This window comes from Aquarana catesbeiana, linkage group LG04, assembly GCF_042186555.1.
Source record: "Aquarana catesbeiana isolate 2022-GZ linkage group LG04, ASM4218655v1, whole genome shotgun sequence".
NCBI classification, from domain to species: Eukaryota; Metazoa; Chordata; class Amphibia; order Anura; family Ranidae; genus Aquarana; species Aquarana catesbeiana.
In genome coordinates, this window is record NC_133327.1 from 398,888,036 (window position 1) to 398,915,377 (window position 27,342).

A 27,342-nucleotide genomic window follows, 5' to 3' on the forward strand; every position below is an offset into this window, starting at 1 on the left:
AAAACTAAAACAATTCAGATGACTAAAATACGACTAAAACTAAAATGGCATTTCAGTCAAAAGACTATAACTAAGACTAAATCGAAATTTGATGTCAAAATTAACACTGATCCCTAGTACTTTATATAGCATTGTCAATTTACGCAGCGCTTTACATTTATATTGTACATTCAGTCCCTGCTCTTAAGGAGCTTTCAATCGAAGGTCTTTAACTCACATTCATACATACACATACTAGGACCAGTTTAGACAGGAGCAAATTAACCTGCCAGCATGTCTCTGGAGTGTGGAAGGAAGCCCAGGCAGGCACAGGAAGAACATGCAAACATGGGATTCGAACCGACAACCTTAGTGCTGCTAGGCAGAAGTGCTAACCACTTAGCCTCTTTTACTGCACACAAACACAATATAATACACAGTTTTTTGATACAATATAAAAGATGATGTTGCATCAAGCAACTAGATACCAAACATGTCCAGACCTGAAATTGGTGATAAACTACAGTAACTAAACGTTTTCATGGCTGACACTTTAAAAGCCTTGAAGCCATGAATTTTGTCCCAAGAATTATTGCTCTCACTCTGACATTCGTAGCAATATCTCATGTGGTGCCATCGCTGTTTACGTACACCTACTGGGCCTACACATGCGTGTGCATTTGTGCATGTGCAGGGGGACAGGGGTGATTCTAATTTTTTTTTTTTATTATTATGTGTACTGCACAAGCACAGCACAGCACAGTGTAGATTTTGGCATGATTTTGTGCTGGTACAAAGTAACTCCTGTGTGCATCCCAGTTATAGATGGCCAAAGACCTCCAAGCCAGAAGCACTCAGGATGCTTTACAAGGTATAGCTGAGCATAATTACACATTTTGGCAAAAGCTTCTGGGGGTCCCTAAAATGTTTGTGAGGTTTAGTTCGGCTTCAGTGCTGAACCCCCCCCCCCTCCTTCAGTGTATTCTGAGTATCTCTTTAGAAATTTGGTGGTAGTATTACAATTTTTTTATTGCAATTACTTCTGAATAAAACTGTAGAACTGAAATGTTCTATTATTTATACATCTGTACAAATCTCCTTTAGGGAAACCCAGAACACACAACATACCCTTCCAACCCAATCAAAGTACATGGTGGAGCATGAGGTGGAAAACAGATGGGCCACACTTTGGGGTTAAACATAAAGCTGGTTGGCATTTTGTATTACAGTGCAGCAAGGTGTTGAGCACTCTGGAATGACCTAAAGGGGATCAGAGACAGGAATCTGGAGGTGTCAGCTAACCACTGCAAGCAGGATTTCCCTAGTTTTTACCTCTCACATTTATGTTTTAAACAGGCTATTCACATGACTGTTGAAGCGGACTTTGCTGGTTTTATGGGAATGACAGACACTCCAGGGACGTGCAGTCAGGGGAGGCAGCCATGAACAAAAAAAAATGATCGAGCTTCGATGGACGTAGCTCAGAGACCTGGGGTCCCAGAGACCCCAAATTTGGGGTCACCTATAGTTCCGGAGATACAGGGCTCCTTACACAGCCTGTCAGAAGCTACATCCAGAGCGGCCAGTTTAAATAGAAGCTGGCACACGTTGTTTGCAGCAGACTAAGAGGATGACTTCTTGTCAGAGGCACTGTGCTCAATGGACAGCTTGGAGCCTTGGACCAATGATAAAGTATCATTGTTGCAAACTGTCCAATAAAAATGCTGCAGAGGAGGCTCTTCCCTCATTGCAGTGTTATAGAAGGGGGCATGTGTCTAAAAGACAAATGCTTCCTTCCAGCCCATCCCTCTTAAATAGAAGGAAAAACATGGGTTTATGGGAATTAGGTTTACCAATTACCAGTGGTGACCCGTCCAAAAAAAAAAATTACAAAATAAATATTTTTTTTTAACAACGACCCCTTTAGGAAAAAAAAAATTAAAAAATGTCCTTTAACTAAGTGCACTGTTGTCGGGTGCCGGACACAGTGCGCTATGGGAAGCGCCACGTCAATGCAATCACGAAATTGCAGATGCGACGCTTCATTGGTGGGGTTTGGGGCTGCTTTCCAGCGCAATCGATCGCACCGAGCAGCATCTGCCCGGCAATGTGAGAACAAAATCACTTCCGGCGGGCTACAAAAAGATGGCCGCTGTGAGGACTAATAACCTTGTGTTCAGTGGAGAGAGTGGAGATGGCCTCCCCTCTCCACTGAATACACAGAGAAACCAGGAACTAGCACAGACGCGGCTTGAAGGAGTGCTGTGCTGCCGCTGGGGACACAGATGTGAGGAGGACCCTGCTGCAGATGTGAGGAGGACCCTGCTGCAGATGTGAGGAGGTTCCTGCTGCTCCACTGGGGACACAGATGTAAGGAGGGGCTCCGCTGGGGACACAGATGTAAGGACGGGCTCTGCTGGGGACACAGATGTAAGGATGGACTCTGCTGGGGACACAGATGTAAGGACGGACTCCACTGGGGACACTGATGTAAGGAGGGGCTACGCTGGGGACACAGATGTAAGGAGGGACTCCACTGGGGACACAGATGTAAGGAGGGGCTCCACTGGGGACACAGCTGTATAGAGGGGTCCGCTGGGGACACAGATATAAGGAGGGGCTCCGCTGGGGACACAGATGTAAGGAGGGGCTCCGCTGGGGACACAGATGTAAGGAGGGGCTCTGCTGGGGACACAGATGTAAGGAGGGGCTCCGCTGGGGACACAGATGTATGGAGGGGCTCCGCTGGGGACACAGATGTAAGAAGGGGCTTCGCTGACGGGTACACAGATGTAAGGAGGGGCTTCGCTGACGGGTACACAGATGTAAGGAGGGGCTTCGCTGACAGGGACACAGATGTAAGGAGGGACTCTGCTGACAGAGACACAGATGTAAGGAGGGACTCTGCTGACGGGGACACAGATGTAAGGAGGGACTCCGCTGGGGGCACATGATGTAAGGAGGGACTCCGCTGGGAGCACCTAATGTAAGGACGGACTCCGCTGGGGGCACCTAATGTAAGGACGGACTCCACTGGGGGCACCTGATGTAAGGACGGACTCCGCTGGGGACACCTGATGTAAGGACGGACTCCGCTGGGGGCACCTGATGTAGGGACAGACTCCGCTGGGGGCACCTGATGTAAGGACGGGCTCCGCTGGGGGAACCTGATGTAAGGAAGGATTTTGCTGGGGACACCTGATGGCATCTGGTGGCAGGCGACGTGGCAAGTGACACACTCAGGGCTCCCACTGATTCTGCATTATGGTGAGTTGAATGATTTCATTTTATATTACAATGTAATAATAGAAATATTGCGTTTCAATCATCCTGACACCATAACAACCATGGTGCCGGGATGATTGAAGTGCTAACACTAGGTGTTTTGAGTATCTTTATCTGCTGATTGTTAAACTTTCTAGAACACACATATTTCTATTGCTGTGTAGGATCTGGGCCTGCTGTCCCTCCCTCTCTCCCTCCCTCTCCCTCCCTCTCCCTCCATCCCTCCTTCATCTCAGACGCTAACCACACCACCTTAAAGCCATGCTCACTATTCCACTAAAACCAAACCCATTTTCACCAAGTGGGAGGGGTCAAAAAGGAAGGGCGGGGTCTGGCACCCCCCCATCCTAAAACTTCACCAGCCGCCACTGCCCATAACCCCATGTTTTTCTCACACAGTTAAGAGGGAGAATCTACTGCTGCTGAAAAGTGCAGTTTTTGAAAATATAGTAAATTACCTTAAAAACAATATATAATAATTATTTGTATATTACTTACTTATGGTAATTAACAACTTGCCACCCAGGCCAATTCTGGCACTTCTCTCCTACATGTAAAAATCATAATTTTTTTGCTGGAAAATTACTCAGAACCCCCAAACATCATATATATTTTTTTATAAGACACCCTAGGGAATAAAATGGTGGTCGTTGCAACTTTTGTGTTACACAGTATTTGCGCAGCAATTTTTCAAACACGTGTTTTTTTTTTTTTAAAGAAACTTTTTCATGAGTAAAAAAAAACAAAAAAAACCTCTAAAGTTAGCCCGATTTTTTTTTTGTGTGTACTGTGAAAGATGATGTTACGACGAGTAAATATATACCTAACATGTCATGCTTTAAAATTGCGCACACTCGTGGAATGGTGCCAAACTTCAGTACTTAAAAATCTCCATAGGCGACGTTTTAACATTTTTTACAGGTTACATGTTTAGAGTTACAGAGGAGGTCTAGTGCTAGAATTATTGCTCTCACTCTGACGTTCACGGCATATGTAACCTGTGTGTATCTGGCTCTGATACTAGCCAGTGCCTCACCAGCCACTGACCTCACCGCATGTCCCTGAGACACTCCTAGATGAATGATCCTGGAGGAGAAGATCAATAAGATGGCCCTGAAAACTCTTGATCGTTTTTGGCTCCTCTGGGACAAGCTGTGGCTGGCTGCTCTTTCTGCTTGCTGCCAGGTTGGCTGAGTTCCTTGCTTCTTCCATAAATGTGCACCCTTGGATGACCCAAACTTGCATACTTTTACGCAAAAGGTAACAGTCATATCTTAATAATTCAACTGAGCCAGCACACTCACGGAAGCATGAAAAAAGGAAAAATGGACAAACCATACCAATCTTTGCTTTTATAAATTATATATTATTAGTAGTGGTTTACTAGCTAATTTTTTTGTACTAGAATTAGGAAATAGATTGGTCAAGTAACATACTATTAGAGAGCTTTTTCTTAACTCCAGATTTTCACTCGTGGGCAGACTAAAAAGGCCAAAGAACTTTCACCACAACTCACCATGGAGGCAGAGCACCTGTTCAGGAAATTGTTGGTAATAAACAATTTTTTTACTATAGTTTTAGTAAATATACAGCAATGCTTCTAGGGTACATACATTATGTGAATGAACACTACTTGTAAAATAAACAAAATAATTAATCATTTTAAATTATAGATTGTAATTCTATTTTAGATGGCCCTATGTACCTACATCCAAAAATGAATATAAAATAAGATGCATAAAATGATCATCTGATATTATTGCATATCAGTATCACATTAATAGCCTCCAATATGGCCCTGTCCTATGACAAATACATGCAATCATTTACAAATAAAACATAGAATTGTATGATTTTTCTTATACATCTTATTTTAAGAACTTATCATGATACAGTATATAATAAACATAGTTTTTACTAGCATATTCTTATTTAAATACTTTGTACCATGAAAGTCCCACTGTAATAAATATATCTATATAAATATATCTATATAGAGATATACAGTAGCTCACAAAAGTGAGTACACCCCTCACATTTTTGTAAATATTTTATTATATCTTTTCATGTGACAACACTGAAGAAATGACACTTTACTACAATGTAAAGTAGTGAGTGTACAGCTTGTATAACTGTAAATTTGCTGTTCCCTCAAAATAACTCAACACACAGCCAATAATGTTTAAACTGCTGACAACAAAAGTGAGTACACCCCTACGTGAAAATGTCCAAACTGGGCCCAAAGTGTCAATATTTTGTGTGGCCACCACTGGAGTCCTCTTCCACTCCTCCATGACAATATTACAGAGCTGGTGGATGTTAGAGACCTTCACCTTCCATTTGAGGATGCCCCACAGATGCACAATAGGGTTTAGGTCTGGAGACATGCTTGGCCAGTTCGTCACCTTTACCCTCAGCTTCTTTAGAAAGGCAGTGGTCATCTTGGAGGTGTGTTTGGGGTCTTTATCATGTTGGAATACTGCACTGCAGCCAAATCCCTGAAGGGAGGGGGATCATGCTCTGCTTCAATATGTCACAGTATATGTTGGTATTCATGGTTCCCTCAATGAACTGTAGCTCCCCAGTGCCGGCAGCACTCATGCAGCCCCAGACCATGACACTCCCACCACCATGCTTGACTGTAGGCAAGACATACTTGTCTTTGTACTTCTCACCTGGTTGCCGCCACACACGCTTGACATCATCTGAACCAAATAAATTTATCTTGGTCTCATCAGACCACAGGACATGGTTCCAGTAATCCATGTCCTTAGTCTGCTTGTCTTCAGCAAACTGTTTGCAGGCTTTCTTGTGCATCATCTTTAGAAGAGGCTTCCTTCTGGGACGACAGCCATGCAGACCAATTTGATGCAGCGTGCGGCATATTGTCTGAGCACTGACAGGCTGGCCTCCCATATCTTCAACCTCTGCAGTAATGCTGGAAGCACTCATACGTCTATTTCCCAAAGACAACCTCTGGATATGACGCTGAGCACGTGCACTCAACTTCTTTGGTCGACCATGACGAGGCCTATTCTCTGTCCTGTTAAACCACTGTATGGTCTTGACCACCGTGCTGCAGCTTAGTTTCAGGGTCTTGGCAATCTTTATGTAGAGCACCAATTCTTTCTTTGCCATGAGGTGCCATGTTGAACTTCCAGTGACCACTAAGAGAGAGTGAGAGTGATAACACCAAATTTAACACACTTGCTCCCCATTCACACCTGAGACCCAGTAACACTAATGAGTCACATGACACCTAATTGAGCCCAATTTGGACATTTTCACTTAGGAGGTGTACTCACTTTTGTTGCCAGCGGTTTAGACATTAAGGGCTGTGTGTTGAGTTATTTTGAGGGGACAGAAAATGTACACTGTTATACAAGCTGTACACTCACTACTTTACATTCTATATATATCTATATATAGATATAGTATTTTTTCCATATACAGTATAACTGATTATTTAATTTGCTTTATTTTAGATTTTGATTTGATGAGTGGATATTCTATTTTTAAAATGATCTGTAAGCAAACATATTGTACATCTTTTTGGTTTTCTGTACTATGGGGATCTCACAACTCTATGCAGCCTTCTGCAATAGAACCAGAGTTAAAAGCAGATCTTGAACTATCCTATACAAACAATGCCCATCCCAACTAAAGTGGTAAAAGACGTGCTAGGTCCTTAGCGTCACTGAAAAAGCTGCTGCTTAAAGCCCTGTTCCTCTATCGTACACATGCTGAACATTTTTTTGTGTAATCTCTGCCAAGGGGTTTAAGAGTGTGAAGTTCAGCAAGTAGTGGACTGCACATTAATCTTCCCGTTGACTTGAGTTTATGTGACTAATCTCTCAAGGTTTGTATGGTAGGGTGACTGGCAACAGAGGAAGCCGAGAAAAGCAGCACATCTAAGCATATCTTTGACCATTTATAATTACAATATATCATGTCACACACTCAGGGTATCTAAGGCTGCTTTTGTAATAGTACAAGTCCTGAAATCATCAACGCAGCCAGTTTAACCCTGCTAATTACTCTGCAGTGGCAATATGAATAGACTCATCCTCCTTTATATGTGACAAACTTGCTTTTTTGAATCAATTGTACAGTGCCTGTGTTTTGTATGCACCATTTCTACAAATGATAATAGCTTTCTAAGTATTGCACCATATATTTCTCTAGGAAATAGTATTCATAAAGCATAAAAATGGACATACCACATATTTACCAAACCTGTAGTTTGATTTACAAACATGTCCGGCAATTATTCAGATAAAACATTACAATAAAACTAACCCCTGACGGATTCTGATTTGCATTTCCATCTGAGGGCAGATAGATTAGTTCAGAAATTTTACAGCTGGATTTGCAGGCAAAGGGAGTCACAATTAGGAAAAAATATTGTACCACTCTTGGTAAATAGTGAAGAGTTGGATTTCTGTTAATCCTTTTCAAGTAATGTTTGATTCCAGTCAAGTATCTAATATTTTAAATGTCCTGCTCTGAGTTTCTGGTATGTTTTATAAAATTGATAAAACAAGCTGGTTTACTATCCAATTCGATTGTGTTCGGTTTTAACACACTGCCTGCTCCATACAACTCTTAGTAGGCCTGAATGTTCAGTGTAAGTAGGATTACTGCCCCCATGATTTCACCCCTCTGAGATCAACAGCACTGCAATCAGTCAGTTCCTTCAGGCCAGGGTGTTAGGTGTAATCCTGGACTCTTACCTCTCTTTTTGACTCCATATCCAATCAGTATCCAAATGTTGCTTTAACTCCACAACATTTCTAAAATGTACCCCTTCTTAACAAATTACTCCACAAAGCTTCTATTTTACCCCCTCATTATCTCTCACATGCACTATTCCAACTCCCTCATTGTGGGCCTACCTTTACACAATCTAGCACCCTTTCACTCCATCATGAATGCTGCTGCCAAACTCATCCGCCTAACTAACTACTCCATGTCTCCCAATTCCTCCACTGGCCTCCACTCGTCCACACAGAATTCAAAATACTAACCACAACATACAAAGCCATCCACAACTGTTACAAAGTTACATCACCAGCCTCATCTCAAAATATCACCCACAATAACCTCTTCTTTCTGTCCTAGACCTCCAGTTCTCTAGCTCTTTCATGACTTCCTCCCATGCTTGTCTCTGGGATTTCTTCAGATCCTCCTCCTTCCTTTCTACCCCAATCCATCCAGCTATCTCCTACTCTGTCCACCTTCAGGCAATGCTTGAAAACGTATCCGTTTAGGAAAGCGTATCCCACTTCTACCTAGAACTGGAATTTCAACTTTCTCCAGCTGTAACGTGGAAGGACTGCCCTGTCCTTACCGCCTTGTCACTGGAAAACACAGAAGCTGGTAAAGGAAGTTTTCTATTCATTTTCTCTGTCAGCTTCTCCCTCTACCAATGATAGCGTACCTCTTCGAGCAGCTCAGACGTGCTTAGCCCCATTAGCCTCACTGTTTCTCCGGCAGCCCCAAGGACTTCTCCCTGTCACTCTCAGGTGAGTGGGAGGAGAGCTTTGTACTGTGGTTGGGGGGAGAGGGTGTAATGGAGTGGGGGAGGGGCTCTGTACTGTGGGGAGCCCTTTGCAAAGTGTTAGTTTTGTTGCCGAAAATATTTTCGTCTACTAAATTAAGGCTATTTTAGTTAACTAAAATACGACAAAAAAAATTTAGATGACTAAAATACGACTAAAACTAAAATGGCATTTTAGTCAAAAGACTATGACTAAAACTAAATCGAAATTTGACATCAAAATTAACACTGCCTGTGCGTTACACACTCCTGAGTCCTGCGGCCTGTGCGTTACGCATTCCTGAGTCCTGTGCCCTGTGCGTTACACACCCCTAAAGCTTGTGCTTTGTGCAATTTGCAGTTCTGAGCCCTGAGCACACCTTCTGTTGGGTGTGGCTTTCTGCGCACTCCACTTTACCTTTCTCCCCCGAGATATTAAATATATATATATATATATATATATATATATATATATATATATATATAATTTTTGGTATAACACAAGTTTCAACCCATTTACTAAGCTCAATAAAAATTCACTTTCACAAGTGAACAGGCCTATACCTTTAGTACATGATCCCCAGTGAGCAGAAGTTTGAAAAATAGATTGGTACCGTATAGAGCTGCGTGATTAATCGTTAAAAAATTGCAATTCAACCCCCCTCACGATCTTAATACGGCATTTGCCTGATTCAGTGCAGAGAGTTCTCTGCTCACAGCTGAGCCTGCCAAGTTTATCACAACATTGTCAGTGCTGGGAAATAACTATAAACAAAGTATCATTTAGTTCTTTTAGATCAAAGAAATTAACTTAGGTCTGTAAATGAGGTCAGTTTAACCCCTTAAGGACTTTTTCTGACACTTGTTGCTTACAAGTTACAATCAATATTTTTTGCTAGAAAATTACTTAGAATCCCCAAACATTATATATATTTTCTTAGCAGAGACCCTAGAGAATAAAATGGCGGTTGTTGCAATATTTTATGTCACACTATATTTGCGCAGTTTTTGGAAAAAATACACTTTAATGAACTAAAAGAAAAACTAAACAGTAAAGTTAGCCCAATTTTTTTGTATAATGTGAAAGATGATGTTACGCCGCAAGAATCTTGATCTTTATTCTAAGCAAAAAAATCGTGATTCTCATTTTGGACAGAATCGTACAGCTTTAGTACCGTATGTAAACCTAATCTCAAATGTTGTAGCTACAGAGGCAGGCAACTTGGAAGTCCATTGCCTATTTCAGGCTCCCCAATGTACTAAGAATAACATGTACCCGATTTTCCTGGAACAGAGAACTGCTGTTACATTTTTTACCAGCAGCCTGTGATGTCAAATACTGCAAAAAATATCAGGACACTACTAAATAAAGCAAGTGACAGTGGTAAGATCAGGGAACGCTATAAAATTTCTAAGGGGGATTGTAATCAATTGAACAGAAGGATAGATGGGTGGTAGTTCTGATTTTAAAGGTAGTTTACATTTTAAAGGTATGTGCAATCTAGGACAGGGAAGATGGTTTTGCTGAAAAACAAGTGATAATGTTACCTTTTTTCTTAGGACCTTCGATCAGAGGGCGAAGGCTTGAAGCTTGAAGTGAAACGTAAAGATGCAAATTTACTAATGCTGCAGCGTGATCTAGAACATGTGAAAAAGCAAATCAGAGAAGCTGAAGGTAACTAACTCTATATTTAATTACATTACATTTACTTAGGGGCGGCCCGTCCATTAAGGGCTTTCAGGCGCATGGATTCCAATGCGGGGGGGCTGTTTTTTTTTTAAACATCGATTAGAGCCAGAGGCTCTAATAGCCTTCAGTATAGGGTGGGCTTGGGTTGCAAAGAGTGCGCTCCGAGCCCACCCAGATGTGTTACATCAGCGAATCAATATTCGCTGTTGTAACACTGATCCTCCTCCCAGCCAAACGGGAAGCGGGTTTTGACACCGATCACCCGATTGGCTGAAAGGACAGGCGATCCTATTGGACGCCTAGGAGGAGGGGAGGATCTGGAAGCCGCCATGAACGAGAGGACTCGGAGCCAAGCCGCTGCACCACGCTGCCTGCCACCCGCCACGATGGGGTAAGTGCCGGGCCGACCGGAAAACAGCGGGGGGGTGGGTGCAGCTACGGGGGTGGATGGGTGGTTGTTTGCCACCCCCCCAAAAAAAACCACCAACCGCCACTGCATTTACTAGAGAAGCAAGCGTTTTTCTGTGGAGGCCTGGGTGAAAAAAATACTCCTCAGTCTACTGAATGCTGCTTTATGTAGAACATGCAAGCACTTCTTTTTTGCACTGAATAATTCCATAAAATCTTTTACTGGGTAGACAAAGTATTTGAACTCCTTAACAGCAATGTAACATTATCAATCCATTCTAGTTGCACATGGATTTGTGTATATAAGGTATAGTAAAAACTGTAAAATGGCAGACAAGATTTGCCACAGAGTGAAAAGATTAGAGCAGCAATGAAGTGAATTTAACAGAAGTACCATTTCCTTAGCTGTATTCAACAGAGCTTGAACATTTAACGTTTTGTTATAAAATATATATATTTTTTGGGTTAAAAGCTAATATCCTATAATATCGTATAGCACAAGACACAGGCAAAGTATTCCTGGACCCTTGGTTATAAGCTCAAACCTTCAGGTGGCAAGCTTTTGAGGGTATACTTACTGGGCACCTCCCCTATAACCCTACCCCATGCCATGAATCCCCAGTTGTGTCCTAAGGTGAGGGACCTCTTTTTCTTCACTGAGGACCCGCATGACTCTCAATCTCAGTGTGACGTTGCACCTCTTACACTGGATCAGGAGCCGGCTCTAACACATGTCTCTGCATCCAATTCCAGCTGTATTTATGGCATGCAAAAAACTGATTTCCTAATTTGTAAAGTATGTTACACAACAGAAACATTTGCCAGTGCCCTGTCCTAGTAACTACCGTGTTTCCCCAAAAAAAAGCCCAGATCTTATATTAATTTTGTCAGCCAAAAACACACTAGGGCTTATTTTCGGGGTAGGGCTTGCCATGCAATGTGCTGTCTTCCCAGTGGTTACAAAATGCCAGAATCCCCTCTATCACAGGATCACATAATGCAAAAGGTGTGCGTTTCTGCAATGCAACCATGCAAATACCTTTTTCCATGGCCTGCCTGAGCTGTTTTCCACCGCTCCAAGCACTGAAGAGGGAGGGGGGGAGATCCTCCGCTGACACCCGGGAGAAGAGGAGAGCAGCAGAGATCAGCTGAGTCCTGCTCGGCGCTTCAATGGCTCGCCTGAGATGTCTTCCTTGGCTATAATTAGTGCAGGGGGAGGGGGGCCAAGATCCCCCGCTGACACCCAGGAGAAGAGATCATCAGGTGAGCCCTGCTCGGTGCTTCCATGTCCCGCCCCGAGCTGTCTTCCCCTCTCTAAGCAATGCAGGGAGGGGGGCCGTGATTCCCCGCTGACAGCTGAGAGAAGAGGAGATCAGCTGAGCGCCAAGTGGCGCCGCACCGAAGGTAACCGATACAACTCACAGAAACACACACCCTCCACAACATATACTAGTGCAGGAGAGTGGACTGTAGCATTGCACAACCAACCTAAACTAGGGCTTATATTCGGGGTAGGGCTTATATTTCAGCCTTCCCTGAAAATCACAGTAGGTCTTATTATCGGAGTAGGTCTTATTTTCGGGGAAACACAGTAGCAAGGAGACACAAACTATTTCCAACATTTAGATTAAAAATAGAGGTCTCTGGGGCATGCATCTGCTACCATCTTTGTTTTTTTTTCTCTAGCTTCTATCCATGTTAATACTATCAAAGAGTGAGACAATGGTAGTAACTGATAGTTATAAACAAATGTGTTTTGCGTTGTCTTTGTAGCTTCTTATTCTAAAGAAAAAAAGCAGTTGATGGAGGAGATTGTTCAGTTGAAGAAGACAAAGGAGCTCACTAACAGACAGATCTCACAGAAGGAGATGGACATAATGCATAGCAAACAAGAGTTTGAACGGGAGAGTCTCAACTTAGCCAACACTAATCAAAAAGTGCACGTTCTTCAGGCACAGGTAAACACAAACAGCATTTACAGGTTTATAATAAACATGTGATCCTAGAGTCTTATTTGCTTTAAAGGGAAAGTTGGTATATTTTTATTGAGTGCGTGTTTTAATGTGGCTCTGTTCCCTGCATTAAGGTAAAAATGTCCCAGTAAATGTATCCCCCACCTCCCTAAACACTTACATGAGTCTTTTTTCAATCCAGAGCCCATCTGCAGTGGTGCGCTCCCCTTTTTCTGTTCTCCCAGGTCACAGAGGCAATAGAGGCTTCTGTCAATCAAATCCTGTGAGGAGGACGCAGGGGGCAGGGCTGAACCACGCTCTGTGTATGTGTCTCTGGACGCACACAGGCCGGCTCGGGCGCGTGCCCGTATGACTACCCCCATAGCAGCCAGTTTGCTATGGAGCACCTGTAGAAAAGGAGGAGCAGAGAGCGCTGACGGGGATCCCAGTATTACCTTTTTTTTATTTTAAGATAAAAAAAAATAGCCTTTTAAAACCACTTCAAGATATTAGTGCAGTATTTACCTTAAAGCGGAGTTCCGCCGAAAAAAAAAAATTAAAAGTCAGCAGCTACAAATACTGCAGCTGCTGACTTTTAATATATGGACACTTACTTGCCAAGGGTGCCTGCGGTGTCCTCACCCGAAGCTGATCTCTCCCTCGGCTCCCGGGTGGAGGCACCGGCATCTTTGGTAAGGGAATCAGGAAGTGAAGCCTTGCGGCTTCACAGCCTGGTTCCCTACTGCGCAATCTCACTGGTCCCTGCTGTCTTCTGGGACCTGTATGTCTCCCAGCGGGGGGGACGGAGTAGGGGCCGGACATGGTGTAGATAGCCGCGGATACTGCGGCGGTCTATGCACGGAAGTGGGAGCAAATACTGAGATTATACAGGTATCTGCTCCCCCCTCCCCCCTGAAAGGTGCCAAATGTGACACCGGAGGGGGGGAGGAATTTGAAAAGCGGAAGTTCCATTTTTGGGTGGAACTCCGCTTTAAAGTGGTTCTAAAGTCTAAACATTTTTTTAACGCCCCACTATCCCAAGGGATTTGCACAACCTGGCTTTGTACATTCAGGTTCATGGCTTGCTGAGGGGGCACTCATAGCACCACAGAGCAGGTAAGTATAATATCTTTTTTTTTTTTTTTCTTCAAATAAAACTTTACACTTTTCAGTGGTTCTTCAGTCAGTTCTGCAAAAATGTAAAGTCTCCACTCACCTGTCCAAGGATCCAGCACTGTCCTCCCCCCATTCGGTTCTTCGCCAGTCTTTGGATCCCCAGCGCTGGCATGATATCGGTGGGTAGCCAGCTGTGACTAGACTACATGTGTCTTAATTCAGCCCACCAGGCCATTTCATGTGGCCCTTGCTCCTCTCCTGCAGCTGCGGCACCCCCTTCATCTCTGTCCCCACCTTGTCCCAGCAGTCGGCAGCAGAGAAGAGGATAGAACTCCTCCGCCAGATCCCTTGCTTTCTCGTGTGGCCTGGAGAGGCTTGTCTCTGCCCCGTGTCAGCAGCAGAGAAGAGGAAAGAACACCTCCTACAGATTCTGCACCTCTCTGTACAGCTGCAGCTCCCCCTTGTCTCTGCCTCCCCTGGTCTCAGCATTCAGCAAACTGGCAGCTGGCTCCAGCACTCCTCTGGTCCTCCTCCCGACCCTGCACTTTCTGCTTCCCAGCTTCTTCACTGCAGCAGCACATGGTAAGCAGGGCCGATCACCGGCGCCTGGGTGCAGAAATATTTCTGGCGCCCCCACATGGGCGTGGTCATCTTACCAACTCCTCCCCTTTACAAACGATTCTATGGCAACGACTCAAATACAGAGCTGCTCCTCTAAGAAGTCTTCGTTACCCTGAAATCCTCCCATGATCTCTTAACAATATAGAAAATACAGGAAGAGAGAACACTAATGAGACCTGGAGGGGAGTCTCTCTGATGCACACAGAGAGGGCTTCTGTTAGAAAGAGTCCCCAGACATAATACAGGATACGGTCAAAGACTGCAGACATGATACAAGAGATGGTCAGAGACTGCAGACATAGTACAGAAGATTATCAGAGACTGCAGACATAATACAGGAGATGATCAGAGACTGCAGACATAGTACAGGAGATGATCAGAGACTGCAGACATAGTACAGGAGATGATCAGAGACTGCAGACATAGTACAGGAGATGATCAGAGACTGCAGACATAGTACAGGAGATGATCAGAGACTGCAGACATAGTACAGGAGATGATCAGAGACTGCAGACATAGTACAGGAGATGATCAGAGACTGCAGACATGGTACAGGAGATGATCAGAGACTACAGACATGGTACAGGAGATGATCAGAGACTGCAGACATAATACAGGAGATGATCAGAGACTGTAGACATGGTACAGGAGATGATCAGAGACTGCAGACATGATACAGGAGATGATCAGAGACTGCAGACGTGGTACAGGAGATGATCAGAGACTGTAGACATGGTACAGGAGATGATCAGAGACTGCAGACATGGTACAGGAGATGATCAGAGACTGCAGACATGGTACAGGAGATGGTCAGAGACTGCAGACATGGTACAGGAGATGATCAGAGACTGCAGACATGATACAAGAGATGGTCAGAGACTGCAGACATAGTACAGGAGATGGTCGGAGACTGCAGACATGGTACAGGAGATGATCAGAGACTGCAGACATGATACAAGAGATGGTCAGAGACTGCAGACATGATACAAGAGACAGTCAGAGACTGCAGACATAGTACAGGAGATGGTCAGAGACTGCAGACATAATACAGGAGATGATCAGAGACTGCAGACATAGTACAGGAGATGATCAGAGACTGCAGACATGGTACAGGAGATGATCAGAGACTGCAGACATAGTACAGGAGATGATCAGAGACTGCAGACATGATACAAGAGACAGTCAGAGACTGTAGACATGATACAAGAGACAGTCAGAGACTGCAGACATAGTACAGGAGATGGTCAGAGACTGCAGACATAATACAGGAGATTATCAGAGACTGCAGACATAGTACAGGAGATGATCAGAGACTGCAGACATGGTACAGGAGATGATCAGAGACTGTAGACATGGTACAGGAGATGATCAGAGACTGCAGACATAGTACAGGAGATGATCAGAGACTGCAGACATGGTACAGGAGATGATCAGAGACTGTAGACATAGTACAGGAGATGATCAGAGACTGCAGACATGGTACAGGAGATGATCAGAGACTGCAGACATAGTACAGGAGATGGTCAGAGACTGTAGACATGATACAAGAGACAGTCAGAGACTGCAGACATAGTACAGGAGATGATCAGAGACTGTAGACATGATACAAGAGACAGTCAGAGACTGCAGACATGGTACAGGAGATGATCAGAGACTGCAGACATAGTACAGGAGATGGTCAGAGACTGTAGACATGATACAAGAGACAGTCAGAGACTGCAGACATGATACAAGAGATGGTCAGAGACTGCAGACATAATACAGGAGATGGTCAGAGACTACAGACAAGATAGAATAGATGGTCAGAGACTGTAGACATGGTACAGGAGATGATCAGAGACTGCAGACATGGTACAGAAGCTGGTCAGAGACTGTAGACATGGTACAGGAGATGATCAGAGACTGCAGACATGATACAGGAGATGGTCAGAGACTGCAGACATGATACAGGAGATGGTCAGAGACTGCAGACATGATACAGGAGATGGTCAGAGACTGTAGACATAGTACAGGAGATGATCAGAGACTGCAGACATGGTACAGGAGATGATCAGAGACTGCAGACATAGTACAGGAGATGGTCAGAGACTGTAGACATGATACAAGAGACAGTCAGAGACTGCAGACATAGTACAAGAGATGATCAGAGACTGTAGACATAGTACAGGAGATGATCGGAGACTGCAGACATGGTACAGGAGATGATCAGAGACTGCAGACATAGTACAGGAGATGATCAGAGACTGTAGACATGATACAAGAGACAGTCAGAGACTGCAGACATAGTACAGGAGGTGGTCAGAGACTGCAGACATGGTGCAGGAGATGATCAGAGACTGCAGACATAGTACAGGAGATGGTCAGAGACTGCAGACATGATACAAGAGATGGTCAGAGACTGCAGACATAATACAGGAGATGGTCAGAGACTACAGACAAGATAGAGTAGATGGTCAGAGACTGTAGACATGGTACAGGAGATGATCAGAGACTGCAGACATGGTACAGAAGCTGGTCAGAGACTGTAGACATGGTACAGGAGATGATCAGAGACTGCAGACATGATACAGGAGATGGTCAGAGACTGCAGACATGATACAAGAGATGGTCAGAGACTGCAGACATGATACAGGAGATGGTCAGAGACTGCAGACATGATACAAGAGATGGTCAGAGACTGCAGACATGATACAAGAAATGGTCAGAGACTGCAGACATGATACAAGAGAAGGTCAGAGACTGAAGACATGATACAAGAGAAGGTCAGAGACTGAAGACATGATACAGGAGATGGTCAGAGACTGCAGTTCCTATGGACGTTAGTAGATAATGGCCGATCGGCCTTCTCACCTGACCCAGCGATGGTTCCTCTGATCAGGAGTCAGCTCACTCTGAATTGCCCATGGTGACTCCGCTGGGTAGAACCCAGATCTGTATTCTGGCAATGACTGCATTCCTTTCTCTGCCAGGGATGGCACCAGGCTGTGTGTCTTTCCCTCTGGTGGCGCAGGGCAGTGGGGTTTCCTCTCTGATGGTGTTCCCTCAGCACTGCCCTCTCCCTCTGGAGTCCTGGGTGTACTTCCCTGAAAGCTTTCCCAGGCTCCTGTCTCTCTCTCTCTCCCATTCAGCTGAGCCTGCTGTGTGGGCTGCAGTTTCCGTGTTACAGTGGGGCTGCCAGTCCTCGGGACTGCATGTCCCACAATCCTCTTCTCCTTTTTCTATTCTATTTTTCCCTGGCTGATATAAAGGCGGGGGAAGAAACATAGTGGGAGGCTGTGCTGGCCAGCGCCGCTCACTAGTATAGCAGTGCACGTGTGGAGGAGAGGGAGAGGGAGGGGAAGGGGCGAAAGGAGAGCCCGCAGCTGCAGTGACGTCACTAGGGTTGGTGTCACCAGGTGCGGTATAACATGGTGTCACCCTCCTTCCACCAACTTTAGTCGCCCCTCAGTACAGACTCCCCCTCCACTAAGTATAGACCCCCCTTCGTCAGTGCAGACCCCCCACTAAGTATAAACCCCTCTCTCAGTACAGACCCCCCCTTCATCAGTATAGACCCCCCCAGGACAAACCACCCCCCCTCCATTAGTAGACCCCCACCAGGACAACCCCCCCTCCATTAGTACAGATCCCCCAGGACAAAGCCCCCCTTCATTAGTACAGACCCCCCAGGACAACCCCCCTCCATTAGTACAGACCCCCAGGACAAACCCCCCCTCTATTAGTACAGACCCCCAGGACAAACCCCCTCCATTAGTACAGACCCCCCAGGAGAACCCCCCCTCCACTAGTACAGACCCCCACAGGACAAATCCCCCCTCCATTAGTACAGACCCCCCCAGGACAAACCCCCACCATTACTACAGACCCCCCAGGAAAACCCCCCCTCCACTAGTACAGACCCCCACAGGACAAATCCCCCCTTCATTAGTACAGACCCCCTAGGACAAACCCCCCCCTCCATTAGTACAGACCCCCCACCAGGACAAACCCCCCTCCAATAGTACAGATCCCCCACCAGGACAAATCCCCCTCCATTAGTACAAACCGCCCCCAGGACATCCCCCCTCCATTAGTACAGACCCTCCCGGACAAACACCCCCCTCCATTAGTACAGACTCCCCCAGAACAACCCCCCTCCATTAGTACAGACCCCCCCCAGGACAACCCCCCTCCATTAGTACAGACCCCCAGGACAAACACCCCCCTCCATTAGTACAGACCCCCAGGACAAACACCCCCCTCCATTAGTACAGACCCCCAGGACAAATCCCTCCATTAGTACAGACCCCCCAGGACAAATCCCCGACTTCATTAGTACAGACCCCCCAGGTCAACCCCCCTTCATTAGTACAGACCCCCCCAAGACAACTCCCCCTCCATTAGTACAGACCCCCCAGGACAACCCCCCATTAGTACAGACCCCCAGGACAACCCCCCCATTAGTACAGACCCCCAGGACAACCCCCCCATTAGTACAGACCCCCAGGACAACCCCCCATTAGTACAGACCCCCCAGGACAACCCCCCATTAGTACAGACCCCCCAGGACAGCCCCCCATTAGTACAGACCCCCAGGACAACCCCCCCATTAGTACAGACCCCCAGGACAACCCCCCCATTAGTACAGACCCCCCAGGACAACCCCCCATTAGTACAGACCCCCCAGGACAGCCCCCCCATTAGTACAGACCCCCAGGACAACCCCCCATTAGTACAGACCCCCCAGGACAGCCCCCCCTATTAGTACAGACCCCCAGGACAACCCCCCATTAGTACAGACCCCCAGGACAACCCCCCATTAGTACAGACCCCCAGGACAACCCCCCATTAGTACAGACCCCCAGGACAACCCCCCCATTAGTGCAGACCCCCCAGGACAACCCCCCATTAGTACAGACCCCCAGGACAACCCCCTATTAGTACAGACCCCCCAGGACAGCCCCCCATTAGTACAGACCCCCAGGACAACCCCCCATTAGTACAGACCCCCAGGACAACCCCCCCATTAGTACAGACCCCCCAGGACAGCCCCCCCATTAGTACAGACCCCCAGGACAACCCCCCATTAGTACAGACCCCCCAGGACAGCCCCCCCATTAGTACAGACCCCCAGGACAACCCCCCATTAGTACAGACCCCCAGGACAACCCCCCATTAGTACAGACCCCCAGGACAACCCCCCATTAGTACAGACCGCCCCAGGGACAAACCTCCCTCTATCAGTACAGACACATAACACCCGTGCGGCAGCTAGAGAGGACAGTGTGAAGCCGCCCCGCCCGGGTGAAGAGCAGATCGAGACAGGCAGCAGCTTAGGCGGGAGTGAGAGACAGAGGAGAGAACCTGTGTCAGGCTGCAGGCACGGGCCGCCCCCCCTCCTCCCCCCAGCGAACTTGAGCGAAGTCACTGCGCGGCTGGTCTCTCTCAACACAGAGACCAGCCGCTCCGATCTCCGGCGGCTGCTCTCCTCTGACAGGAGGAGGAGGGAGGGGGGACGGGCTCTAGCAGTGAAAAGCACAGCGGCCGGACCTGCGGACAGAGCTATCCAGAAGTAGATCCAGAAGTGTCCAGAAGCACGGAGGGGAGAAGGAGGAGGGAGGGGAGCACTCTGGCACTTCAGCGCCCCCACCTCTCTGGCGCCTGGGTGCACTGCACCCCGTGCACCTGCCTGGGACCGGCCCTGATGGTAAGGAGGGTGCACTGTGATGTAAGAAAGAGTGGAGGACTCTTGTCTCCTGATGGTGGGGTGCTCTGGACATCTGCTGCTTACAATTATTAGAAGAATAATACAATTCTGTTCCAGATGAAAAGGAGGGTCTCACACCACTGGTATCATGCACAAGAAACTTTATTGGATACTGCTCAAACAGAACACCATGGCAGAACCATGTTCCATTTAAACAGTCTGCAATAAAGTTTCTTGTGGATGATGACAGCGGTGTGCATCATCTGTTACAGGAGTGTGAGTGGGCACCGTGCCGGTCTGCACCCACCCTTCACGGCTTATGTCTTAAAGTGTAAGTAAACCCTCCTATCGTTTTGAGCCAAGGAAGCTGCCATCTTTGCCTCTGTTTAATCTACAACTGCCATGATGCTCCACATGTGATCAGTTAAGACACCAGCCATTGGATGGTTTGACAGTTTGGTTGAGAGCACAACCAATGAGAGTGTTCAATTTACGGCACCTGCCGGAAATGAAAGGGTTTTATAGATGGGTTTACTTTTACTTTAAGTTAATATTAAAACTAGAAATAATCGAATGCAGAGGCAATAATTTAATATGATTAAAAAATAGATACATTTATACAGTATTGTACAGATTTGATGAAGTGAACATGCATGAGGGCAGACCATTTTGCCTGACATTCTTTGAACCATTAAAGGTAAATGCAAATTAACTAATACACTGCCCAACAAGAATTCTCTTGCCTTTGTGGCTGTGTTTGGTGAAGAGTCTAAGGATGAGCTCGGGCGTGTTATTTGGATATACCGTATTTATCTGCGTCTAACACGCACCTTCCCTTTAAAAGGGAAGTTTCAGGAAAAAAAATGAATTTTAAATAAAGGTCGGTGTCCATCAATGCAGCCTCACCGTTGCCATCAATGCAGCCTCACCGTTGCCATGAATGCAGCCTCACCATTGCCATGAATGCAGCCTCACCATTGCCATGAATGCAGCCTTACCATTGACATGAATGCAGCCTCACAAGTGTCATGAATGCAGCCTCACAACTGACATGAATGCAGTCTCACCTTTGCCATGAATACAGCCTCACCATTGCCTTAAATGCAGCCTCACCATTTCCATGAATGCATCCTCTGAATGCAGCCTCACCATTGCCATCAGTGCAGCCTGATCCATGCCGATCTGCAGCCACGGAGGGGACAGGGAGGGGGCAGGACGAACGCCAACAGATTACATACAGGGGAATCTCCTGTTTTCTCGACAGCCTCTTTAATACAAAGTCCTGCCTCCTATGATAGACAGAACAGTCGTCCAATGCCAGCCCAGGAGACGGGAATTCTTATTACAGTGGCTGCCAAATAAACAGGAGACCCTCCTGTATGTAATCTGACAGCGCTTGTCCCGCCCCCTCCCTGTCCCCTCCGAGGTTGCCAGAACGATAAATACAATATCTCCACTTTTGTGGCCCTCCGAGATTCGTTGGGGGGCCACAAAAGATATATTTTTACAAATTACCAGTGGGGCCCCAACTTGCCCACGGGCCAGACTTTGGACATGCCTGGCCTAGATGATCCGAGCAGAAGTGGGAGTACTTGTCAAAACTAGGTTCCTGCTCCCCCACCCCCCAAAAAAATAATATGCCAAAATTTGAAGAGGTGTGGCAGAAGAGGAGGAAGAGCAGAACTTCCCCTTTTGGTTGAAAATGTGCTGTAAATTTAAACTCAAGCTAGCTAATTACACAGTTGAAATACAAAATTATTTGAAAAAAGCATTTGTAAATTTCTCCAGCCTGTGCAGGGATTTAGAGCTTGTGTACACAGACTCAATGTATTGACCTTCCTTCTCCCAATCCTACTGTACAGGGCATTAAAAAAAGCGTGATATCAAGACAAATTTAGGTTGCATTTAAAATATATTTATTTTTAACGAATGCAAAATTGTATTACATTCTGTTTTTTTTTTCTTTTTATGTCTGCCCTTAGTGTAGCGCTTAAAGACTTTTGAATTTATTTACATTTTTCATGATCTTGCATATAATGTATAGTTGTTCTCATAAGTTTACATACCCTGGCAGAATTTATGATTTCTTGGTCATTTTTCAGAGAATATGAATGATAACACAAAAACATTTCTCTCACTCATGGTCAGTGTTTGGCTGAAGCCATTTATTATCATTCAACTGTGTTTACTCTTTTTAAATCATAATAGCAACAGAAACTACCCAAATGACCTGATAAAAAGTTTACATACCCTGGTGATTTTGGCCTGATAACATGCACACAAGTTGACACAACTCCTCACCTGTGATCTGTTTGCTTGTAATTAGTGTGTGTATAAAAGACAGACTCTTGCATCTTTCATCCAGTGCTGCACTGACATTTCTGGATTCTGAGTCATGGGGAAAGCAAAAGAATTGTCAAACGATCTGCAGGAAAAGGTAGTTAAACTGTATAAAACAGGAAAGGGATATAAAAAGATATCCGAGGAATTGAGAATGCCAATCAGCAGTGTTCAGACTCTAATCAAGAAGTGGAAAATGAGGGGTTCTGTTGAAACCAAACCACGGTCAGGTAGAACAACTAAAATTTCAGCCACAACTGCCAGGAAAATTGTTCGGGATGCAAAGAAAAACCCACAAATAACTTCAGGTGAAATACAGAACTCTCTGAAAACGTGGTGTGGCTGTTTCAAGATGCACAATAAGGAGGCACCTGAAGAAAGATGGGCTGCATGGTCGAGTCGCCAGAAAAAGCCATTACTACACAAATGCAACAAAGTATCCCGCTTACAATACGCCAAACAGCACAGAGACAAGCCTCAAACCTTCTGGCACAAAGTCATTTGGAGTGATGAGACCAAAATTGAGCTTTTTGGACACAACCATAAACACTACATTTGGAGAGAAGTCAACAAGGCCTATGATGAAAGGTACACCATTCCTACTTTGAAACGCGGAGGTGAATTGCTGATGTTTTGGGGATGTGTGTGCTACAAAGGCACAGGAAATTTGGTCAAAATTGATGGCAAGATGAATGCAGTATGTTAGCAAAAAATACTGGAGGAACATTTGCATTCATCAGCTAGGAAGCTGCACATGGGACATACTTGGACATTCCAACATGACAATGATCCAAAACACAAGGCCAAGTCGACCTGTCATTGGCTACAGCAGAATAAAGTGAAGGTTCTGGAGTGGCCATCTCAGTCTTCTGACCTCAATATCATTGAGGCACTCTGGGGAGATCTCAGACGTGCAGCTCATGCAAGACAGCCCAAGAATTTACAGGAACCGGAGGCTTTTTGCCAAGAGGAATGGGCAGCTTTACCATCTGAGAAGAGCCTCATCCACAAATACCACAAAAGACTTCAAGCTGTCATTGATGTTAAAGGGGTCAATACATGGTATTAAGGACTGGGGTATGTAAACTTTGGATCAGGGTCATTTGGGTAGTTTCTGTTGTCATTATGATTTAAAAAGAGTAAACACAGTTGGTTGATAATAAATGGCTTCAGCCAAACACTAACCATGAGTGAAAGAAAAGTTTTTGTGTTATCATTCATATTCTCTGAAAAATGACCAAGAAATCATAAATTCTGCCAGGGTATGTAAACTTATGAGCACAACTGTATGTTTTCTTGTTAATTACAAATGTTTGAAGATTAGCCACTAAGAACTCTCAGTGGCTCAGTTCAATTGTGCTGTGTGCCTCATTACTTAATTATTGACATAAGATATCAGTTACACAGGGAGTGCATTATTTTCAGTCAGCTGCATGTAAAGCCATTGTGAAGCACTGCAAGGCATGAAGCCTTGTCTTCATCACAAATTTAACAAATATAACCACCCACTTGTACAGACAGTATATAGTTTTAAATAATACATGATCAAAATATCTTTGAAACCTTAAAATATACTGATTACTTACATTGAGCTGATTTCTTCATGTTTACCTAAGAAAAAAAAAAGGAAAAACAGTAAAATTACCATATATTCTCTTGAACTACTTGTTGCACAAGACTTCCCTGTACGTCCTTGAGTTGCAGTGGTTATACTGGGATGATGCCTGCAGCTACAGGCATCATCCTAGTATTTCTTATCCTTTTTGACCTGCATTGCTCGTTTTTGTAAAAGTGGTCCTAGCTGGTAATCTGAATGTCCATGATCATCTCTTACTGGAAGCGATGAGTATTTTGTCACTTTCGGCTTCGTTTTTGTGTTTACTGGCTGGTTACCGGCCAGTGAAGCAGCTGATCAGATCAATCTGTGTCTGATTGGCTGCTTTGGAGGCCAGATGAGAAATCTGGGGTCTAATACACCCCAGATCTCTTCATAAAGAGGACCTGTCACAGACCATGCTTTTAAAAGGGGTGATGTTCATCCCTTCTGATAGCAATAAAGTTGATAAAAAAATGTAAACAGACAGTGTAAAAAAAAAAACCATTAAATAAAATAAATAACAAAATAATAAGAAAAAATATAATATAAAGCAAGCCTAGTGCTCGTGCGCAAAGGCGAACGCATGCATAAGTCTAGGTTATCGGTGTACCCACCACACTTGTGAGGTATCACCACAAACATTATAGCGAGAGCAATAATTCTGGCACTAGACCTCTTCTAGGCTTATAAAGCTTTGCATATGGAGATTTTTAGGTACCGTAGTTTGTCACCATTCCATAAGCATGTGACATTTTAAAGCATGACATGTTAGGTATCTCTTTTTACTCAGCATAACATCATCTTTTATATTTTACCAAACAATTGGGTATTATATTATGTTTTTGTGCATTAATATTCATTAACCACTTACGGACCACCCGCCGTCGTTATACGTTGGTACTTTGAAGAGGAGTATCGTTGTTATGGCAGCAGCTAGCTACCATAACCCCGGTATCCTCTTCTTTAGCGGGCGGTCTGCTTTCAGATACAAATTGGTCAATGCGGCGTATTTGCCGCAAGATCAATTTTATCGGCGACGAGAGAGGGCTCCCCCTCCTGCCACGCTCTGGTGCCCTCTGCTGCTTACCGGAGCCGCCAGCAGAGGAGGTGATCGCTGAGGCAATCATGTCCGTTCCCTTGTGTGGTATGAAGCTTAGTGAGAGGAAGATGGCCCTCACCCGTCTCCATACCATTGCAGGGCAAAAGCGACGTAAAAAAAAAAACATGTAGGAAAGAAGTTTCTGAATAGGCTTGGAAAGCAAGTGGTTAAGGCACACCTGTATTAAGTATTAAGCAACAAGGTTGGTAGTGGAAGTAGCACCAAACTACAACATTCATAACTGCTTACTCCTAACCACAAATATATAGAAAGTAAACTGTGCAAGTTGGTTAAGGTCTGATTTGTAGTTTTTTTTCTTCTTAAGCACTACTTATTCACACATATTTTGTACTTAAAGGAATTTCAATAATTTCAACAATAATTTTTTCGTTTTCAGTATTTTTTTTAAATACTTGCAAAAGAAATCGGCTCTATATTCAATCTCTGTTTCTTTTTTTTTTTTTTTTGTACTGGGGTACTTTGGGGTAGCTGGAGTGAATTTATACATTTTTGTTTTTCAGCCTAGTCCTGCAAGCATATATTTTTACTTGCCTGCGGTCCCTTGCACAACCTATTACACCACAGAATGAAAACTTAAATCTTAAATGTCCTAAAAAATGACCCACACTTGGGGACTGTGTTTTAGCACCCCTAGCTATGTACCACTGCTCTAGTGGCTAATCTGATAAATTTAAAGTAGACCTTTCTTAAAGAAACATAGGGGCTGCCATTGCTGAATTTCTTATGGAAATGCCAGTTACTTGGCTGTCATACTGACCTTCTGCCTTCATCAGTTTCCCAGTCACTGATGCGGTATGCATATCAAGAAAGTCAAAGTAAAGTCAGAAGTCCTTATCTGCATACTTTTTCTTGGTTAGTGATTAAAATTGTTGAAGTGAGCTATGCTTTTATGTACATAAACTGATACTGCTTTTATGTACACAAACTGATACTGCTTCACTGGACACAAAAAAATTAGTCAATGAATTTCTTCTATATATGCAGCCAAAGAATGCCCAGTATTTTATACAAATTTGGGGTCAATATTTAGAACATATAGATGCTGCAGCTATACAGATCTCATCAGTGGCATATCTCTAGATGTATACCTATTATACACTAATGACATTTTAAAGTGAAATAAAACCATTAGGAATGTTGGGGCCTCCAGCAGCTTTTTCCATAATGTGCAAGCATACTGAGCACATTGAATGAATGAATGAATGAAGGATTTGTAGAGCGCTGCAAATGCGAACTGAATCGCCTCAAGGCGCTAGAATGCGTTCTCTGTTGCCAGCTTCTTAGAAAAGGAAGGTCTTTAGTTTTTTCCTGAAGGCCATTGCACATTATGGCACGTTTACCTTGTAAATGCCCTTTTTGGCATTTTCATCTTCACCTAGTGTTCTTCCATGTTCAGAGTCTTTATCCTACTTGATTGGCCAGGCCAGGAGAAAGTGACTTCTGTCCAGCAAATCTGCAGACTGCAGACAGATTGGTGGGGTAGACCCCTTCCACTTGTCTTTAACTTGCAATCACAACTAGCAGCACAGGGGGAAAAAGCTGCATGGTGGTGCTAAATGCATAGACAGATCTGGTCACCATGTGTTATCCATCCCTTCTGAAATACACTACTGGCCAAAAGTTTTAGGCATGTCTGAAAAATGCTGTAAATTAGGAATTGTTTCAGAAATAGAAGTGTTAATAGTTAATTTTATTAATTAACAAAATGAAAAGTAAATGAATAGAAGAGAAATCCAAATCAAATCAACATTTGGTGTGACTGCCCTTTGAATGAGGTAAAGAGAGGCGCTAGCCCAATGTGTATAACAGAAAACTTACAATAGTGAAAAACAAGCAAGCAGTTTTACAATATTTTTAAATGACCATGCAGTCCCAATCCTTGAGGTAACTGTGCACTTGTATTAACAGTCCATTTTATGTGAATCCAATCACCAAAAAAAATAGCTGGAAAGCATTTCAAACCACCAAATGTGCTTTATCTTATTCATTTTGCTTAGAGCCATTGGGCA

The 27,342-nt window shown here is 44.6% G+C and overlaps 1 protein-coding gene across 1 annotated transcript in view; it reads left to right on the forward strand.

Moving 5' to 3' along the window:
* LOC141141527 (uncharacterized) overlaps window positions 1-27,342 on the forward strand; it is a 97,096-nt gene that overhangs the window by 1,921 nt on the left and 67,833 nt on the right. Inside the window, exons 3-5 of the mRNA XM_073629130.1 lie at window positions 4,736-4,814; window positions 10,364-10,478; window positions 12,675-12,859. Coding sequence (XP_073485231.1) covers window positions 4,736-4,814; window positions 10,364-10,478; window positions 12,675-12,859 — 379 coding nt within the window. The remainder of the gene's footprint in view (window positions 1-4,735; window positions 4,815-10,363; window positions 10,479-12,674; window positions 12,860-27,342) is intronic.